Source organism: Sander lucioperca, chromosome 17, assembly GCF_008315115.2.
Source record: "Sander lucioperca isolate FBNREF2018 chromosome 17, SLUC_FBN_1.2, whole genome shotgun sequence".
In the NCBI taxonomy this organism is placed as follows: domain Eukaryota; kingdom Metazoa; phylum Chordata; class Actinopteri; order Perciformes; family Percidae; genus Sander; species Sander lucioperca.
The window spans coordinates 10,220,741-10,241,369 of NC_050189.1; the positions used below are offsets into that span (position 1 = coordinate 10,220,741).

A 20,629-nucleotide genomic window follows, 5' to 3' on the forward strand; every position below is an offset into this window, starting at 1 on the left:
TTCTGTGGTCTGGCACGGACCAGTGGTCACTGCCACTAGGGGCGCTAAAGACACTGGTCGCGACCAGCTCCTCACTGGTCTGCCCTGTGGTCCCTGTGGTCCCTGTGGTCTGTGAAGCGGCTTTAGTATTTTCTCTCCTTTCCTGTCGTTTTGGCAGCACTGTTAGCTGGATAAATGTCAGAGATCATAATCTTTTGTCTATAAAATACACTATATCAGATATATTATGATTATTATTGTTATTATTATTGATTATGAAGATCTGTGTGGTCAGTGCCAGAGACCAGCTGGTCACAACCACTAGGGGCGCTAAAGACACTGGTCGCGACCGACCAGTGGCACAGCGGTCATGACCAGCTTCTTACTGGCACAAATAGTCCAGGCAAAGTAGCGTTTTACGACAGACTAATTGTAAAATAATTAAAAAATGTTTGCAGCTAAGATCATTTCTATGAGGTGTCCAGAACAACATACTAAAAGTCCTAAAAAATCCTAGTTGAAGAAATATGTTAAATTCTCATCAATCCGAGATGTGTGCCAGTAAGGCCAGACAACAATACACCCCAATGGGGCTATTTTTTTCCCCTTTACTCCTATCAGAATGAAACTTTACACAATAAAAGTACCCATGAAACGTAAAAATGTTTGTATTACAAGTTTCTTTGAAAATGAATTTTAATATGCAAATGAACTATACACTAATCGAATATGCCCAAAATACACCTAAATAGGCTTCATTTTTTCCTTTACTCCTACCGCAATAAAACTTTACATAGTAAAATTATACATGAAAAGTAACTTTTTTTGTATTACAAGTTTCTTTTGAAATGAATTTGAATATGCACATGAGCTCCACACTTATTGAATATGTCCTAATTTGCATAGGTAGAAACACCATTCATATGTATGACAAATACATCAGCCCAATCTTCATCCAATCATCCTACTGCCAATGGGTGATGGCAATGCTGCTTTTAGACTGGCCTCTAACCTGAAAACTGCCTGGCTTGGTAGTACCTGCCAGGGATATAACCCCCGCCGGTATAGTCTTCAGGGTCACGGAGGCACACAAGCCTCCCCACCACGACAAGGTAGCAAAATGTAATCTCACCACGTTACTAATGACTAGGGCTATTCTGACTTTCTTCTGATGTTATCTGTGGGGGAATGTCATTAGGTAAGGGTTGTTTGCAAATAAAAAAAAAAAAATTTAAAAAGCAACTGGAGGCAAGATTGTGCAATCAATTCTTTTTTTTTTAAAGATTTTTTTTTGGGGCATTTTAGGCCTTTATTTGACAGGACAGCTGAAGACATGAAAGGGGAGAGAGAGAGAGAGGGGGGAATGACACGCAGCAAAGGGCCGCAGGCCAGTGTCGAACCCGGGCCCGCTGCGCTGAGGAGTAAACCTCTATATATGGGCGCCCACTCTACCAACTGAGCTATCTGGGCGCCCGTGCAATCAATTCTTAAGGTCAATATAAGTCTTTTTGTGGCAAGTGACCCAGGTAAGTGTGGCAAGTGACTTCAAATTTATCGTATTTATAGTAAACCTACTGAATGGACATGAATGTGTGAGTTATTTGGCCCCTGTTTTCTACTTGTGGCTTCTTGGCCATAAGTCAATTAGGCCTAGTGTTGAGCTCATTTGCATATTTAAAATAGATTTTTCCAAGACACTTGTAAAACAAGAATGCTACTTTTCATGTATACTTTCACTGTGTGAGGTTTGACTGTGATAGGAGTAAAGAAATAAAATAGCCCCATTGGGGTGTATTGTTGTCTGGCCTTACTTGCACACATCTTTGATTGATGAGAATTAAACATATTTCCTCAACTAGGATTTCTTAGGACTTTTAGTATGTTGTTCTGGACACCTTATAGAAATGATCTATGCTGTTCTATTTTTGGCTCCAAAATGAGTTACTTTGCCTGGACCAAAAGGGCACTAAAATTACTGGTCCTGACCACCTCCTCTGTGATCTGTTCTGTTGTTTGGACCAGTTGAGAGATCTGTGGAGTGTTTGTATTTATTTTTAATACAACTTTTCACGTTTCTCACTGTGTTAGCAGAATCGCCTAATGTGAGAAGCCATAATCGTTTGTCTATCCAATGTTATTGATCACTATTGTTAATAGAAATCATAATAACAATGATTAAATTCTTATTATTAGTCGTAGTTGTATGAGTAGTACTATCGGTTATGCAGGTCAGTGTGTTTGTGACCTGCCTCACAGTCCTGACCAGCTCCTCGCGACAAGCTCCTACCTGGCACGGACCAGTGGTCACTACCACTAGGAGCGAAAAAGACACTGGTCTGTCTTGTGGTCCTTGTCATCTGCCTGTTGTCTTGACCAGTTACTGAGTGGTCTTTGGAGTAGTTATTGTACATTTAATACACCTTCTCCCCTTTCTCATTGTGTTGGCAACACTGTGCTGAATAAATGTAAAAATAATTTAAAAAATCATTATCTTTTGTCTGTCAAATATTATTGATCATTACTATTAATAGAAATCATAATAACAATGATTAAATTACTATTATTAGTCGTAGTTGTATGAGTAGTACTATCGACTATGCAGGTCCGTGTCTTCCTGACTGGTTTAAACTTTACCAATGTGTTGCATTTTAAAAGAACAATCATCGAGTGATCAGGTGCTGGATCAATCAAGATGATTCGACTGTTACTTTTGTTAGGCTACTTAAGTTGAATTTTCAATTAAACTTTTACATTTTTGTATTTCATTTGATGTTGCTTTGTCACTCAACTCTACATTATTTCCTCCACTACATTTATTTGACATTAGTTTCTAGATCATGATTTGATACAAAGGGTAATGTGACAAGCTTTTAAAATGCAACACATTGGTAAAGTTAAACCAGTCAGGAAGACACAGACCTGCATAGTCGATAGTACTACTCATAAAACTACGACTAATAATAATAATTTAATCATTGTTATTATGATTTCTATTAAAAATAGTGATCAATAACATTGGATAGACAAACGATTATGGCTTCTCACATTAGGCGATTCTGCTAACACAGTGAGAAACGTGAAAAGTTGTATTAAAAATAAATACAAACAAACACTCCACAGATCTGTCCAATCTGGTCCAAACAACAGAAACAGATCACAGAGGAGGTGGTCAGGACCAGTTTTTTTACTGCCCTTTGTGCCAGTAAGAAGCTGGTCATGACTGCTGTGCCACTGGTCGCGACCAGTGTTTTTAGTGCCCCTAGTGGTTGTGACCACTGGTCTGTGCCAGAGACCAGCTGGTCTGTGCCAGAGACCAGTGCCAGAGACCAGCTGGTCCTGACCACACAGATCTTCATAATCAATAATAATAACAATAATAATCATAATATATCTGATATAGTGTATTTTATAGACAAAAGATTATGATCTCTGACATTTATCCAGCTAACAGTGCTGCCAAAACGACAGGAAAGGAGAGAAAATACTAAAGCCGCTTCACAGACAACAGGGACCACAGGGCAGACCAGTGAGGAGCTGGTCGCGATGGTCGCGACCAGTGTCTTTAGCGCCCCTAGTGGTTGTGACCACAGGGCAGACCACTGAGGAGCTGGTCGCGACCAGTGTCTTTAGCGCCCCTAGTGGCAGTGACCACTGGTCCCTGCCAGAGATCATGGTCCCGGTGTTGCACCGAAATCTGTGACCCGTCGTGATCTGTGTCCCTCCTGTTAAAAGCGTAGCGCCCCCTTCCGTGGTTAAGGTTAGGGACAGGGGTTTGGTTCAGGTTGTGGTAGGGGGACACCGATCTCGATGGGTCACAGATTTCGGTGTAACACCGGGACAGACCACAGAATTGGCTACAACCCCTGCTGGTTAGAAGTGCGGAAATGAAAAACAGTTTAGCGATTTTCCGTTGTGATTCGGCCAGAAACGTCAAGATTGTGAGGCGAACAGCTCGTTTTGGATATAATGGCTTGGATATTCCATTTCCTTGGACTCTTGGGGATTTAAGAAAAAAAAGTTTTGGGCAAAAAATCCACGCAGTGGCTAAAGGGACGAGGAAACAGGTAAGGATGCACTACACACGGTTGCGCTGTTTACGCTGTATTGTTTTATTTGTTATAAATTTGTAGCAGTTGTGTAACTGCTGTAAATCATCTTATGCTTTGTGTGTGGGCTTAATGGAATCCTGAGACTCTAAGCTTTAAATTGGTGTGTCGCATGGCTGTATATTTTGAAGATTTAATGCTTTAAAGTTATAAAAACGTTTATAAATGGAGATTACAGCGACGCCACAGCCACAAGCTGTGCCGTAGACGGCACAGTGACACTTAACCATTCATTTATTTTTTAATACGTCGAAATCTAAAGTTTTTCCAAACAATAACTGTTTCCCTAGCTACGCCTAAGGATTTGACTAATACCTGGAACAAACATTCCCATCCCATAAGGTCTGTCACTGCCCGATGTGAGTCGAGTGCAGCTATAAGTCGCGCATGCGTCACTTTGCGACAAGTAGCCTACAAGATGCTAACGGCTTTTTGAGCTAACGCACAGTCTATGAGCTAACGTTAGCAATCAAACAATCATAGATAGCTAAAACGTTTTTGAAATGACTGCTGCTGCTGGCTACAAGTTAGCAATCAAACACAATAAAGGCTGTCACTTAATGGCGTTTTAAGCTAACGTTAGCAATCAAACAGTCATAGATAGCTACAACGTTTTTGAAATGACTGCTAGCTAAAAGTTAGCAATCAAACACAACAAAGGCTGTCACTTGAATGGCATTTTGAGCTAACGTTAGCAACCAAACAGTCATAGATAGCTACAACGTTTTTGAAATGATTACCATCTTCTGTTATTGTATGTAAAGAGAAACGTTAATTATTTTATAGATTTCACAAATTTCAGTATGACACGTTATGCCGTAAACGGTTTAAATCTGAGCATGCGCGACTCACATCTGCACTCGACTCACATCGGGCAGTGACAAGGTCCTTACGCAATGCAAACGTTGTTGACCTTAGATACGACTTGCCACCCTTAGCAACCGGAGATATTTATATATAGTCCGCTCAGCTCGTAGAACCCTTCAGCTCAGCTCCGAGCCAGAGAGCTAACGCTATGCTAGCAAGATCCAAAGTCAATAACATTGTGTACAGTTGGCAATCAGTACAAATAATTTGACAGTATATATATATTTTTTTTGGATTATTTTTTGGGGCATTTTTAGGCCTTTATTTTCACAGGACAAATGAAGACATGAATGGGGAGAGAGAGGGGGAATGACATGCATGTTGAACCCACGGCCGCTGCGTCGAGGAGTAAACCTCGACATATGTGCACCCGCTCTACCAACTGAGCTAACCTGGCCACAACAGTATGTTTAACAGCAAGACAAGCTAGCTATCCAGCCATGTCATTGTCCCCAAAACAATATAACGACTTTTACGGGGTGTGAGATAACGTTATTCGCTGTGAAACAAGGTCAGTTTAGAGGGGCAGTGTAACTTACTTCTTGCAGCTTGTGTGTTAGCGCCATCCTGTGGTGTTAAGAGGACGAGGCACTGAAGCACCACACAGTGTTGGAAATGACAGATTCACATTTCCTTTTTGTTTTAATGTAGCGCATTCATCTAGAACAATAAACAGTAGGGTTGGGTACCGAAACGCGGTGCCAATAGGGCGTTACGTAAAGGGTAGTAACGAGACCGAATAAGAACGAAAATTTCGGCGCCTGACTTTTTTTTTTTTTCACAAGCATTGCTGCACGGGACGCTAGGTTACCATTAGCTAGTAGCTGGATTAAACACAATGGTTAAAATGCTGACAGCTTACGTTAAAGGCATACTATGTAACTTTTCCCTCTTCGGTCCCCCTACAGGTTGTCTCATTGGAACTACAGCTGTAGTCAGGCACCATTTAGGCACCGGCACCGTTTAAAAGTATTGTTTTAGCACCGGTATCAGAAAAAAAACAATCGATACCCAACTCCTCACTGGAACTCCTTTAGAAGGTGTCTTATAACACATTTTATGGACACCCTGCAGCTGATCGGAAACGAGTATACACGCAGACCATGGTATAAACAAAGATAATAGTCTCTTGGTGCTAGCTTCATATTTTACCGTACAGACATGAGTGGAGTCGATCTTCTCATCTACAATAACTCTCAGCAAGAAAGCGACAATACAGTCATGTCTGGTGTCTTTATCTAACTACTCCTTTAAGGGATTCAAAAGTCTCTTCCTCCTGAGTTGTGTTGGTACGCTTATTCTCTGCATATGAAAAACACAAGAGTGAGACTTTCAATGATCTTTAACAGCCAACTTCATTGAAATGATAATCATGATACACAGTAGTATAGAACAAAAATCACATACAGTAAATGAGCCAAATGACATGTAAACAATCCAACAAAACAGTCAAACAAGCATCTCTGAGGAAGGTGAAAAAACTATTGATGATAGAAATAAATTACATATTGCCATAAATCATAAATATAGCACACACAGATTATTTTATTGAATACAACTGCAAATGTGATGTTTAAATGTAGAAAGAGTACAGAAAACCTGTCAGAAAGTGATAAAAGATGATTATAAGGACATTAAACTTCTAATATTTTATGCTTCACCTTCAAAATAAATCTCTCTCTCTCATATATATATATATATATATATATATATATATATATATATATATATATATATATATATATATATAATATATATATAAAAAAACATGTTTTCTGTTTCATATCATCTTATATTAATTTTAGGGGCACTATTTGGTGGTATTTAAAAACTATAAAGCATCAAAAGGACTATAAGTACTTAAGTTACAGGTAAATCTTTAAAAAAAGTTACTTAGTTACTTATGCAGTGTTAATGCATAAGTAACTATTCCACACCTAGATTTAGTTGTAGTCTAGTGTTGTGTCCATGTTTTAAGACGAGAGTAGCAGTTTCCAGTCTAGTGGCTTGTGTTTTGGTAGTGATAGTCCTGTTATGTGCATTTGGATCGAAATTTGGGTCGCCAAGAACAATTCGGCCTCCAGCACCGAGTGCTACAATAAACCACGCATGGTCAACTTCTGATTCCGTTGTAATACGTACAGTAAAAACCTTCATCTTTTTTGAGAATAACCCAAGAGCATGCATTATAATCTCACATTTTGGAGCCAACACAAAAGTTAGGAAAACTTGATTCTGTGACACTTAAATCGTAAACAGAGTTAATTACTTCAATTCTACAAACTAACTCTAAAATTACATTGCGTCTCAGGTAATATTGTAAAAAGAATTTTTATGTGCACAGTTGAATTACTTTCTGGTATTTGTGCATAATCTGCACTAATCTACAGCTTTTCCGTGGGAATTTAAATTAATTCCCATTCAGAGTTACTAGTTGCAGCGGTCGATACGGTGCTGCTCCATCTGCGCCTTTGCTTTTTCTTTCTGCAGGAGAATGTGTTCGGCAAACTCCCTAATGGCTCCCATTCCCCCACAGTTTTGGCAGGTGTACTTTGCAGCATTGATGGCTACCACTGGAGCATCTTTAGGTACTGCACTCATACCTGCCAGGTTCAGACACTTGACATCCTGTTTGTCGTTACCTAAAAAGGGAGAAAACACGGGAAGAGGAGGCAAGGCATCACATATAAATATATAAAACACTAACTCTAATAATATATATATTTTTTTTAATATTGCGCCTTTCAAGAAACCCAGGGACACTTTACAGAATTACTGTGGCTAAGCTAAAGGAGGTTGTAGGCTGTGGTGAACAGGTGGTGTTTCAGGAGGTTTTTTTTTTAAATGTCCAGGGATGTAACATTTGGGATATCTGCAGGGAGGGGGTTCCAGAGGGATGGGGCTGCAACACTAAAGGCGTTGGTTAGTTGGTGGTTAGTTTAAGCCCTTAAGTGTTACAAAAGTATTCTTGGATTACTAAACCAGCTTTAGCAGACTTGCAGAAGTTACAAAATTAAATATATATTGTGCACATACTCTCTTAAAAGTATTGTTCCCTTGTTTTTCTGATTTCTTTACAGATTTGAAGTGTTAATTAGTGAGCTTTAGAGGTGCTGGTAGGCAGATTATTTTTTTTAATTATTTTTAATTTTTACTATCTAAATTGTTGAGTGTGGTATACAGTATGTACATAAATATGCATATTTAATATGCATTTTCTTTACTGTAAATTTAATTTTTATTAAATTTCCTTCATTTATCTGTTTTTTTTTACATTTTTATTTTTTAAATATCACTAATGCCATGTCTCTTATTTATTTTTCTATTTTTTCACCCCTTTATTTTCATTTCATTTATAATTATTGGCCGTTAATTTTATTTTTATTGAATTTCCTTCATTTACCCGTTTATTTTCCTTTCCTTTATTCATTTATTTCACTTGTTCTCTTCACTTATGCTATGTATCTTTATTTCATTTCTATTTCCTTATTTTTATTTATTCACCTCTTTATTTCTACTTTATTAATGTATTTATATCTATTTATTCTTCTCTCTTATGCGCTGAACATTTCAATTAACAAAACTAAATTATGGGTTAACCTTCTGTAGATTACCTAACTGATTAAACCTGACAGTCTATATCCACGTCGTTCCACTTCCGGGATTGCTCCGGTGCCGCCAGAGATTCCGCCAGATGTCACTCTTTTCGGCCGGATGTCCATTACCTTCCTCTTTCTTTGTGTTGTAATTCTAAACTCCAGTGGATTTCTGAGGACTGTGGTTAACTGCTCCTCAGATCTCTGCAGGGTAAATCCAGACAGCTAGCTTGACTATCTGTCCAATCTGAGTTTTCTGTTGCACGACTAAAACTACTTTTGAACGTACACGTTCCACCAAAACAAGTTCCTTCTCGAGGCCATTTTGCAGCGGCACCGTGGCTCTGCCCGGTGCTTAGCGCCGGCGGAGACAAATGTGATTGGTTTAAAGAAATGCCAATAAACCAGAGCACGTTTTTCTCCAATTGTGGAATGCTGTGTGGACTAGCCAGACCCTCCTCCGCAGTGCAAGACTAATCCTGACATGGTTCATCATGGACGCCAACAGAGCCCTACGATAAATTCTTGTAAATACTTAAAAGGTACAGCTGCTTTACCCATGTATGCCACATCCTTCCAATCCAGCTTCTTCTCCTCCACAATCGGCTTCAGATCGTCCAGGGGCTCCTTGCCCACCTGCATGACCTTGCAGCCCGTCCTCTTGGCCAGTCTGTCAGCCAGCGACTGGGCCACGGGGTCCAGGTCCGAGGTCAGCAGCACCACCTGGTGGAGTCAAGACAGAGGGGGTAGCGTGCGGCCATAGGACATGAGCACACTCACCGATGCTTTTTAGAAATCCAAACCTCCACTTGTTCCCCCTGCAGCATGCGGATGCCCGAGGTGTCTCTTGCATTGATAGACACCATCTCCTCTCCGGACACAGACAGGAAGATCCTTCCGTCCGTTAAACATCCGGAAACATTGCAGAACATCAGACGAACCACCTCTGGCGTGGCCCGGCCAAAGTAACCATACCTGAGGACAGAAGCACAGACTGGATGAAAAAAAAAAGAAGAGAAACAAAATGACTGAATTATTGACTCAGAACTGACCTAAATCTAGACTTTTTCGTGAAATGTGAGCAAAAAAAGTAATCATTGGGGTGTGGAGGAGGGCCTTCCCCATTGTGATTCATATTTTTTTTAAACACTCCCCTTGATAAAACGGGAAAAAAACAAGCTTAAGGGACTGATCATATTTGTAGCGTTTGAAACCGTGAATACTTCCTCACTTTCATTTCAATTGTCATTTTCGATGTAGCTATTTGGCCTTTTTTTTTTTTAAGAGACAGAGCACATCAAAATCTAAAATATATATCTTTACTCTTACCTGTAGGAACTTTTTTCTTTTTACCAAACTACCAACTGTATCACCGCGCAGAAGGAAGTGTACTCGTGCATTCCCCTCGGCTGAGCTGTAACTGTGGCTAATCGATACTGCCAGCTCAGCCGAGGAGGACGCCATCATCGTTTACATCTCGTGCTGTCACGAACTGGGGGCGGCAAAGTTCGGTAAAAAGGAAAATAGCTCCTACTTGAAACTGCTCACAACCAGGTCTGTGGTCTGGAAAGAGACTTTGCTGTTGAGTTTTTCATATGGATTTTTTTTGGCACTTTGAGCACCACAAGCCGAGTGCCATCTAGTTCCATAATACTGAAGAGAAGACCTACATCTCACAGCAAATCTATCTAGATTGAGCTAGCCTAGAAATCTAGACGCACCCTAGCGGCAGCAAATATAATTTGCAGCCAGGGTCGTCTAGCAACTCTCCGTTGGCTTGTGAGCTAGAAAAAACAAACTCTAGTCAGGCCAATCACATTGTGTATAGAGTCGGTGGGCGGGCTTAATATAAGGATGGCAAAGTTGCGACTGTTCCGCGTATTCCCTGCTACTTGAAAACAAAGAAGATGGCTGCTGCTGCTGGCGAACAGCGGTCTTTCAAATCGGCTTTGGCCGCGACTCTGGAAGACTTGGAGTTAAGCTTTTCTTTGAGAAAAGAACAAAGAATGGCACTGAAGTCATTCTTAAAAAAGGAAGACGTAGCGCTATCCTATTGCGGGCAGAGGGAATTTGAAAGACAACCGTTTATCCCGCCCCTCGGATTGAGCTCTACCAATGGTGAGTTCCCAGACCAAACATCTTGATGTGGGTCTGGCTTGTCGGGCTAAAATAGCACCGCAGGTTAGAGGAAAAATATGTATTTTTGGATTTGGGGGTGAACTGTCCCTTTAACATTATAAATCTCACACTGGATGGCTAAAATAAAAACATATCTTCGGGTAAGATGAAATAAAAGTCCCTCCTGATTTCTCAAAACAAAAAAGGAAAGACTTTCTTCAGCAAACAGAAAAATGACAATATCCTTCCCCCTAATCTGACTTCCCTCCACCGCTAATCATTTCGGTAAAGTCCCTAAAGCATTTGATGGATTACAAGCTGGATGAAAGACTGTCTGATCTGTTGTGTGCAGCTGACCTGAGGACCCTCTGTTCTGCCACAGGCCAGTCGATGTCCACATCGATGTCCACGCTGTACTCTGGCAGCATCTCGTAGTAGGCGACCTTACCGCCCTGGAGGAGACGCGAGCAGAAAGCTCTCACATCAAAATGTGAACGCACGCAAACTCGAATTGAATGAAAATTGTGGAAGAAGGTGAGTTGCAGCTTTTTTTCCAAATCCCAAGAAAATCTTTGCATTGATGCATGCTGCGCATTCAAAAAAAGTCACCATTGGTCAATTACCTGCAAAAGTTGCTTCTTCACTAGCTCTCTAGTGGTGAAGTAAAAGGAGCCGTTCTCACACAGCTCTCCATCCCAGTCCTGACGCCGCGGACGCTTGGCCGGGTCCAGATTCAACGGGGTGGTCAACTCACCAGCTAGAAGGAGGCAGGGTAAGGGATTAAAGGGTTATTCTACGAAACACTACAAATACGGTTCTTGTTGTCGGAGTAGTGTTTTTGTGTTGTGGTTTTTGTTGTTGTTGGGGAGTTTTAATACTGTAAAATTTGATTGTTGTCCTTTACTGCTGTGTTAACATTTTATACTCTAGGGTTAGGTTTCCCTTTTAACAGAGATGTTGATCTCTGTTTCCTGGCCAGGGGACTACAGATGAAAATTAGTTTATAGCTTACTCTGGTTATTAAATAAAAAAAAAAAACATATATATATATATATATATATATATATTTTTTTTTTTGGTGCATTATAGGACATTATACAGGACAGCTGAATATGTGAAAAGGGAGAGAGAGGGGGAATGACATGCAGCAAAGGGCCTGCATTAGGGCTGGGCGATATGGAGAAAATCAAATATCACGATATTTTTGACCAAATACCTCGATATCGATACCGCAACGATATTGTAGTGTTGACTATTGGTGCTTTCACAAAATATTTACACAATGAGATTTTATATAAATAATCATCAGTAATGTGGATATAATGACTAAGTGGGTAAAGGCAAATAATAGAACAGTTACAACAGTCTGGTAAGTTCAGAAAATGACATCACTTTACTGTAATGCAGCCTTTAAAACCAGGAAAAGACAACACTTATGCCATATTACGATATCCAAAAACTAAGACGATATCTAGTCTCATATCGATATAATATCGATATATTGCCCAGCTCTAGCCTGCATGTTGGAATTGAACCTGCGGCTGCTGCTTCAAGGACTGAGCCTTAGTACATGGGGCGGATGGTCAACCAGGGGAGCTATCCAGGCGCACCAGTGCAATGACTCAGCTTTATTACATCATTACCAGCTGGTTTGATGTATATTACTGGTTAGGAGTTACCTACGTAGATACTCCTTGGTGTTGTTGTGTATATTGATGATAATTATACTTTGACAATGGCAATGCATGTAAAGCCCCTGACACACCAACCCGACGGCCGACCGTTGGCAGAAAAGGCAGTTGGACAGATCAGTCGGCTCCCCGAGGTCCAAAAAGTGCCTCAGAACACACCGAAGCATCGCCGTCTTCAGCGTATGTTACGTAATACCTCTCCTTGACAGCAGGCGGCGCAAATCTGTATTGTCGGCCAAAAAATGAAAACGACTGGACGAACGCGTCACGTGGGTCTGGCTGCTCCTGGATTTTTCAACTGGGCATAATGGCGGCTTCGTTCGGAATACAATCTCATATTTTACGAAGATAGTTCAACGAAACGCGTTTCTGAAAACATTTTAAGCGAGAAATAGGCCATGCAGTTGCTGAATCTGTCTTCATTTCAGATCGACAAAGGTCAGTTGAAAAGATTTTCATCAGATTTTGAGAGGCGTTAGTCAGGCTCATCCCGCTCGTCATTTCCGGGTTAGCGCTCCACCAATCAGGTTGGTGGAGTGAGTCTGACTGCCCGCCCTCCGACCGTATGTGTGTGTGCTCAAATATGGCTTCTGGAATGAAAATAAAGGATAAAGTATGAATTACTAAACAGACATTAATTAAGAAGTTCCCCATACTTTAAGAGTTGCGCAGCACATTGGCCAGGAGTCATTCCTGATGCCTACTATCTCAAACATCTCTCTCAGATAAGGCCAAGGATTTCTTGCTGCTTGTCTGCCGATTTCTTCATTTTCAATCATGTCGCCATCCATACTACTATGTGCTAACGTTACCACCATCAAGCCGCAATGATTTGCTGCGAATGAATGCAGAATGCCGCCGAATCTGTCGAGTCGTCTTGTAGTGGTGTGTCAAGTGCAACGTACAGCATATTCCCATCCAATTAGATTGAATGTGGTATTGATGACGCGAAAATACGGTAACTCCAGTGAAATTATTTTAAACTTGTTAGTAAGGACTAAATTTGGACTGTATTTAAAGCTGATTCTGGTTTCCAACTTCGCCCCAGGTGTGTCTGTTAAAACACGGACGGAGACAACTTCTCTCTTTTGATGCTTTATTAAGATCAAGCAACGTGCAACCTAGGTAACAGGTGAAGAACACAAACAAGAAAAATCACTAGCTAACTTACTTTAAATTTGCAAGAACTATAGACCAATACAACAACAGGCTTAAATGAACTGACAACATAAGTTATACGACTTACAGTTCTTAAGGACACACACACACGATCTCAACTGATTATCCTCTGGACAGCTAGTCTCTTTTTCTTTTTGCTCCGTGTGTTGCGCGGAACACGCGCCTCACCGCAAGCGGGCGCCGCTCGCGGTGAGGCGCGTGTCTGTGCTATTCTCCGACATGACGACCTCTTGTACAAAACTAAAGTAACGAGCCATTTCTGTAAAATGTAAGGAGTAGAAAGTACCGATATTCATGTTAAAATGTAAGGAGTAAAAGTAAAACGTCGCCACAAAAAAATATAGTAAAGTAAAAATATCTGAAAAATCTACTTGAGTACAGTAACAAAGTATTTGTACTTCGTTACTTCCCATCTCTGCCGACGGCCGATTATCGGGTTGGTGTGTCAGGGCCTTAACTATCATGGAAACACACACACACACACACACACACACACACACACACACACACACACACACACACACACACACACACACACACACACACACACACACACACACACACACACACACCTAATATCTGTTCCGCTTCTTTTAGGAGTAAAGTGATAATTAACTACTAATCTTCTTCTGCCTTGCTGGTGTTTTTGTGATAATCATAACAATCGGTCAAAGTCTAATTCACACTGAATGATATCAATACATGTTACATGTCCATGTGTTCAGATTTGACCGAGTTACGACTCCAAGAAAGTACCATTTTCGTTCCCCTCGTGCAGTATCTTTGCTTCTGTGACAGACCATACGCCCTCATTTCCCAATGGTTAAAATGCCGGCCGGAACGATGAGTTAAATTACCGAATAACCTGAAGAAATTTGATTATATATGTGATGTAGTCTGCATCATCTAGCATTGCAAAAAAAATAAAATAAATAAAAACAAGTTTGCAGATTCAATCTTTAAAGAAAGGTGGGACTATTTTCCGTGCGCTGTGACAACAACAGTCCTACATCTGTTGACTTACATCCTTTTTTGACCTCCTGCCAGCGGAACTGGTGTCTCCTGACCACCGAGAAGACCGAATCAAAGCCCTTCCCCGTGATCATCTCCAGGGCCTTCTTCACATGGAACGGATGGAGACATGGGGCAGTTGCCTGAATGTTACAGATCACGTCCACGTCTGTGAACACAGAGTCAACAGAAGGACGCGCTTTAAAATCAAACAAACGCTTTACTGTGTCCGCTCTGAGGCGAGGCAGCGCCTTGTCACTGATCAAACACACAGCGTGGCAGTAAGAATACAAAGTCAGGCCTGCTGGGAGTCTACGGTTTGCACTAAACAGCCTGGTGGGGTTTGCATACCTGGGTTGAGCTCGACAAACTCACTGATGGTTTCCAGAGACGTGGAGGAGTCTTTGGAGACTTCAGGACTCCTGCGGTGCACCTTGGCACCCCAGGATTTTGCCACTTTCTCGATCTCATCATGGTCAGTTGATACCCAAATACTAGGAAAAAGAAGGTGTATTGTTATCAATATTATAATGATTTGATCACATTTGTAATCATCTATTTTCATTAGGGATGTAACAATTTTATGTTCACCATACGACTTTTTTTTAACAGAACGAACTGCGGACAAAATTCCTTTATTTCTATAAACTCCGCAAAACAACTGATGTGTCCATCAAAAGTGCAACAAAAATTCTAGTTTTTTATAACAAATGAAATAAAAACGAAATACATACATTTCTTAAACAAATCCCACATCAAAATAACTAAATAAATAGAAACAAAAAAATATCTTCAAATGAATGATAAGGGCACTCAGCGACATCTGAAGTCAAATAATCACTCAGTTTATTAAAATGTGAACGTGTCTCCATCAAAAACTTAAATCCTCACTAAATAATTACCTTGTTTTGTCCAATATCGTTTCCTTTTCTTTCTTAAAAAAAAATAAAATAATAATATGAGTAATATAAGTTATGGTGGCAATCTGACCACAAAAAAAGCCACTGGAGGGAATTTGAAACCATTTCCAACGCTTGCTGGTGCAAATATTGAGGTCTGCCATCGTCTTAAGGTTAACCTTTTATTTTATAAATGCATTTAATACGTGCAGTTTAGTGTCCCAAATAATGAGGGTCTTATTTGAGACAGGTTAGGGGTAGCACAGGTGGTTTAGCAGGTTCATAATTAATTAAGGACATTGTATTAGGGCTGCAACTCACGATTATTTTCATAGCCGATTAATCTGTCGATTATTTTCTCGATTAATTGATTAGTTTGTTTGTTTGATCTATAAAAATGTCAAAACATGGTGAAAAATGTGGATCGGTGTTTCCCAAAGCCTAAGATGACGTCCTCAAACGTCTTGTTTTGTCCAAAACTCAAAGATATTCAGTTTACTGTCACAGAGGAGAGAAGAAACTAGAAGATATTCACATTTAACAAGCAGGAATCAGAGAAATATAATTTTTTTTAATAAAAAAATGACTCAAACGATTAATCGATTATCGAAATAGTTGGCGATTAATTTAATAGTTGACAACTAATCGATTCATCGTCGCACCTCTACATTGTATGGGGAATTTGGGACATTAAACTGCCTGTATACCTTTAATAACACCTACAAAAAGACTGACTGTGAAAGATTCTTCATTCTCCTCTGATTAGCACACAGGTGCGCAGGTGACGTAGCGAACAAACCATTCGCACAAACCTACCACACACACACACACACACACACACACACACACACACACCAAAATTGGCTACAACACAAGTAATACGCATTTGTCAGATTTTCTGTTGCACCTGTCCCTATCATGGATGTATTAAGAGAACTGGATACAGTGTTCGGCGGGAAGCCCCGTACGTTCTAATGAGAGTGCTCAAAAGCGCATAAAGCAAACATGGAGCTCGGCTCTTCCGCATTGTTGGCCCATAACGCTGGTTGGCTCACGATGTGCATGCGCACTAGCAACAATTTGTTTGCGTTGTCGTAGCAACCGGTAGCAACATGCGCGTTCGTGCTTCTCTGTCGTGTCTCTTACAAGTGGCGAACTCATGAACTCGCCGTTTCATTGTCTAAAATATTCACTAACGTTAAACACTGTTTTCGTTGTTCCCTATCGTTACGATAGATGTATTTAGCTAGACAACCAAGGAGATTTAATAATTATGTTGTGCTACTAGCTAGCAGTTAGCCTGCAGTTTGGTGAACAAAGCTCATCCATGGCTTCAGCTCTCATCCACGTTACAAGCTTTACAGCATACAGCCCTCGGATGTATCATAAGAGAGAACCAAGGCGATGTAATCACTATGTCTGTAGTAACGTTATGTAGGCATATAGTTAGCTATGTAGCTATAGATCTTAATACAGCCATGCTAGCTACCCCTGATGTTAGCAACTAGCTAGCTAGCCGATAGCCCGCCAGTTTGGGAAACGCTAATGACGTTACATCCACGTAGCTAACAGGCTTTACAGCAGCTACATACATCCCTGGGATGTATCATGACTTCATAAGATACCACCATGGATGTATTAATAGAACACATGGTGAACTACAACCATTAGCTATATCCATTATTACAGCTAGCTACATGAGCTCGGGAGAACAGTCATGTGAGCGGGCGGGCGCAGTCCCGCGGCTCTGCTCGCGTCCACTATGCGCGTTCATCATGCCAAATTTAATAATTCTGGATTCGCTTCTAGTGAATGTTAAAAATGTTAAAAACGTAACGTTTTAAACAAGGACCCTTTCAGTGTTCGGGTGGTAAGTTGATATACCCAGAAACAAATTATCCGCTGAAATATAGACGTTTCTTTCGCCATGCAAAGTCTATGTGAAAAGTCTTTCTGGGCCATGGGGTGCAGTACCACCGTTATCCGCTAAGCCCATGGTGGCTTTTAGACTCGGCGCTCTTCCTGGGGGCTTGGTCGGTACACGATCCGTTCTGCCTGCACGATCCGTTCTGCACATGCGCAAAATGTTCGCGCATGCGCGGTTGTACGAGGATTTACGACACTGCACGATCTGTTCCACGCTTCCGGTCGACAGCCAAGCTAACGTTAGTTTAGCTAACAGCTAATTCGGCTAACTGCTAGCTGATTGTAGCGGTCTGCCGTTAGCCTCCACAGGCAAGCTAACGTTAGTTTAGCTAACAGCTAATTCGGCTAACTGCTAGGTGATTGTAGCGGTCTGCCGTTAGCCTCCACAGGCAAGCTAACGTTAGTTTAGCTAACAGCTAATTCGGCTAACTGCTAGCTGAGACAGCATGTAATAACTTTGAAAGACCCTCAAAATAAAACTTGAAAATAAACGTTGACATATATAACACCTAACATATATAACAGCTGTTACGTCAGTTCTACTTTACTTGTGCTCATTTAAAATACAATCACTCAATACTTGTCTTTATTGTTATTACTGTGAAGTCTTAATTTAGCTATAGCCTGCTTTTCCCATTACGTTTGAGTTAACGTTATTTTAGACTGAATCTAGCTGTCAGCTAGCGGTTAGCCGAATTAGCTGTTAGCTAAACTAACGTTAGCTTCCCGGTGGAGGCTAGCCATAGGCTAGCGTGGAACAGATCGTGCAGGTCGTATGGATACGTAAAACAGTATTATCTTGCGCATGTGCAGAACGGATCGTGCAGGCAGAACGGATCGTGTACCGACAGCACCCCTTTTTTCTCACAAAATACTAAATGGCCCATAGGCTACTGTGTATTCTCACAGCTAACATCATAACGTTATCCTACAAGAATTAGTATCTACCTGTCAAACACCTCGGAGTCCGCAGCAGCCCTCAGCACCCATCCAAGCAGCGGGATTCCGGCTAACGTTTTGATGTTTTTTTGAGGGATACCTTTGCTTCCTCCCCTCGCCAGAACCAAGGCAGCTACGTGTCGCTTGTCATCCGCCCTGTGCTGCTTGTGAGCGGCCAGCCGGCTGCCCTGCTCCCCGTTGTCACAGGAAAGACTTCTTTTCTTGCTAGCCATAGCGACTCTTGCAGCGGTTTGATTTAAAACCGCCCGGGTAGCACTTCAGTAAACACGGTGACTCCGCCAAGATGTTTTTCTTATTCTTCCTCTTTTTCTTCTTCCTCTGCTGCTTCTTTTTCTTCTTTTGACCTTTTTTTTGGCGGTTGGCAAACAACTTTTGGGTTGCATTACCGCCACCTTCTGAACTGGAGTGTGATCAAACTAGCCTACAATCACAACCACTCAAACAGAGGATCTATTTGACAGAAAGAAGAGAACAACCGAGCAACTCGATGCTTTATTTATTTATATTTTTTATTTTTTTTTCTTCCTTTTTTTAAAAAAAAAACATTTCCTTAACTTTATTTGCATACTTTCACAAAATGTCATACGGTGTTTGAACAATTCGGTATCGTACTTAAAATACTAAAATATAAAAAAAAAAAAAAAAAAAAAAGATATAAATTTCCTTCCAATGAAAAATACAATCTTACGCAAAACAAAATAAAATGAGAAAAAAAAGACGCAGAAATAGTGCCTCGTGGCCCGCCTTGATCTGTCTCTGACTGGCTTACCCTGGTATTCTTACCCTAACCCTATCTTACCAATCCCTACGCCCCATGCCTAACCTTTTTTTTTAAATTTTATTTCCCCCCCCATGTCTAAACCAGTGACTGCGGTCTAAACCTAACCAGAGACGGTGTCACTACCTGATGTGAGTCGGAAAGAGGGGTGCTGAGGGTGCTGCAGCACCCCCTGCTGGCAGGAGCTGGATTTTATATTTTTTTATTTTTTAAATAATTACTAATTCACTGTCTGACATTATTTATATTTTTGTATATCAAATAATGAAGCAAATAGCAAAAAAGGGTTATGGATAGATTTGAATATAGCCTACTAAAAATGAACTGTTATAGCTGCTGTAGAGGTGAAAGTGAGTCAAGTGACGTGACTCACTGAGAAGCGAGCAGGCTGAGGCTAGTTGACTGGAACATTAGTTGTAGAGAAGAATATGTCACAGAAAAGGATACAAGATTTTTTTCTTCCGGCATAGTAAATTAATATAATAATAATAGCTAAAATTAGCAAGATTTCATCTGTAGATGTTACAGTTGATGTTTCCTCGTCCACCGCCGAGGCAAACTCTGTTGGGGCAGCTGAAGAGCCTGAGTCTGAAATAACGTTAGCAAGCAACTCGGCTAACGTTAGCAGCACCATCATAGCATCTAACGATAACTTTACAGAAGGATTCGAAAAGCCCTGTCAGCCAAGCAACTTCAGTTATCCTGGAAGGAGGTTCGGGACAGAAACTTTTCAACGGTCTTTTCAGCTGAGATGAGAATGCATGATAAGCCGTTCCTTGTGTCATTTGTTGTGTTAGGGGGCTTTCATACCTATCTCATTTGGTCCGGACTTTCAGACTTTTCAGTTTGATCCGAACCAAAATTACAGGTGTGAAACCTCCCCCGGACCACGGTCCTGACCAAGCGGCCCAAATTTGGTCCGACCAAATGAGGTGGTCTCGGTCCGGATCAAACTAAACCATGGTCCGGTTCATTTATAGTGTGAAAGCATTTTTTGGATGGTTCGGACATTCTGACCAAATACAAGAAGCTCTGGCAGGCTATCTTGGTGTTATAAGACCGGGGAAGCTCCTTTAAGGAACAGCTGTCAGTGCTTACTTTGTAGCCTACGTGAGAGAGAGTGTGCAAGACAGCTGTCGGCTATCAGAGCAGAATATAAATCAGCAGTTTACTTGTTAAGTGGTAGGCCTCGTAAATGTACAGTGTAGGTTTCTGTTTGTCTCTCAATAAATGCTCCAGAAAGAAAGTTCCCGTGTCTTGCTTCTCAACATCACAACAAAACAAAAAGAGCAGCAGTCAGTTGAAAAAAACTCAGACACAGAGAGAGGATACGAGAGGACGGGGAAGCCCGTCTACAAACCAATCAATTATAAGTATCTGGAGACCCATGTGATGACGGCAGGACATAGTTTTGTCACGTATAGATCTTTAGTGCGCTTGCATAACTGTAGTGTGAAACCAAGACTTACTGGATCAAATGTATACAATGTAACAAAAACATGAACCTTGGTCCGGACTT

The 20,629-nt window shown here is 40.9% G+C and overlaps 1 protein-coding gene across 3 annotated transcripts; it reads right to left on the reverse strand.

Moving 5' to 3' along the window:
* Positions 1-6,713: 6,713 nt before the first annotated feature.
* Positions 6,714-19,058, reverse strand: cmasa (cytidine monophosphate N-acetylneuraminic acid synthetase a). 3 transcript variants are annotated; one of them, XM_031304114.2, is made up of 9 exons: positions 18,321-18,644; positions 14,899-15,041; positions 14,561-14,716; positions 11,290-11,423; positions 11,024-11,118; positions 9,352-9,523; positions 9,106-9,271; positions 7,403-7,594; positions 6,714-7,306 (listed from the first exon to the last, which is right to left on the reverse strand). In XM_031304114.2, the coding sequence occupies exons 1-9, from the start codon at positions 18,542-18,544 to the stop codon at positions 7,302-7,304; spliced, it is 1,287 nt and encodes a 428-aa protein (XP_031159974.1). In that variant the 5' UTR covers positions 18,545-18,644; the 3' UTR covers positions 6,714-7,301. The 3 variants fall into 3 exon arrangements, with proteins under 3 accessions (XP_031159974.1, XP_035849690.1, XP_031159973.1); XM_035993797.1 differs by adding an exon at positions 19,049-19,058 and having other exon boundaries at positions 7,282-7,594; positions 18,321-18,590; XM_031304113.2 differs by having other exon boundaries at positions 7,282-7,594.
* Positions 19,059-20,629: the final 1,571 nt, after the last annotated feature.

What these genes read in the sequence shown, in the direction of transcription:
- cmasa (XM_035993797.1), bottom strand. Translation starts at nt 18,544, where the DNA reads ATGGCTAGCAAGAAAAGAAGTCTTTCCTGTGACAACGGGGAGCAGGGC. An exon ending in GACTCCGAGGTGTTTGACAG is followed by an intron (nt 15,042 to 18,320) that starts GTAGATACTAAT and finishes TCTTTTTCCTAG; the next exon opens with TATTTGGGTATCAACTGACC. An exon ending in TGAAGAAGCAACTTTTGCAG is followed by an intron (nt 11,119 to 11,289) that starts GTAATTGACCAA and finishes CGTCTCCTCCAG; the next exon opens with GGCGGTAAGGTCGCCTACTA.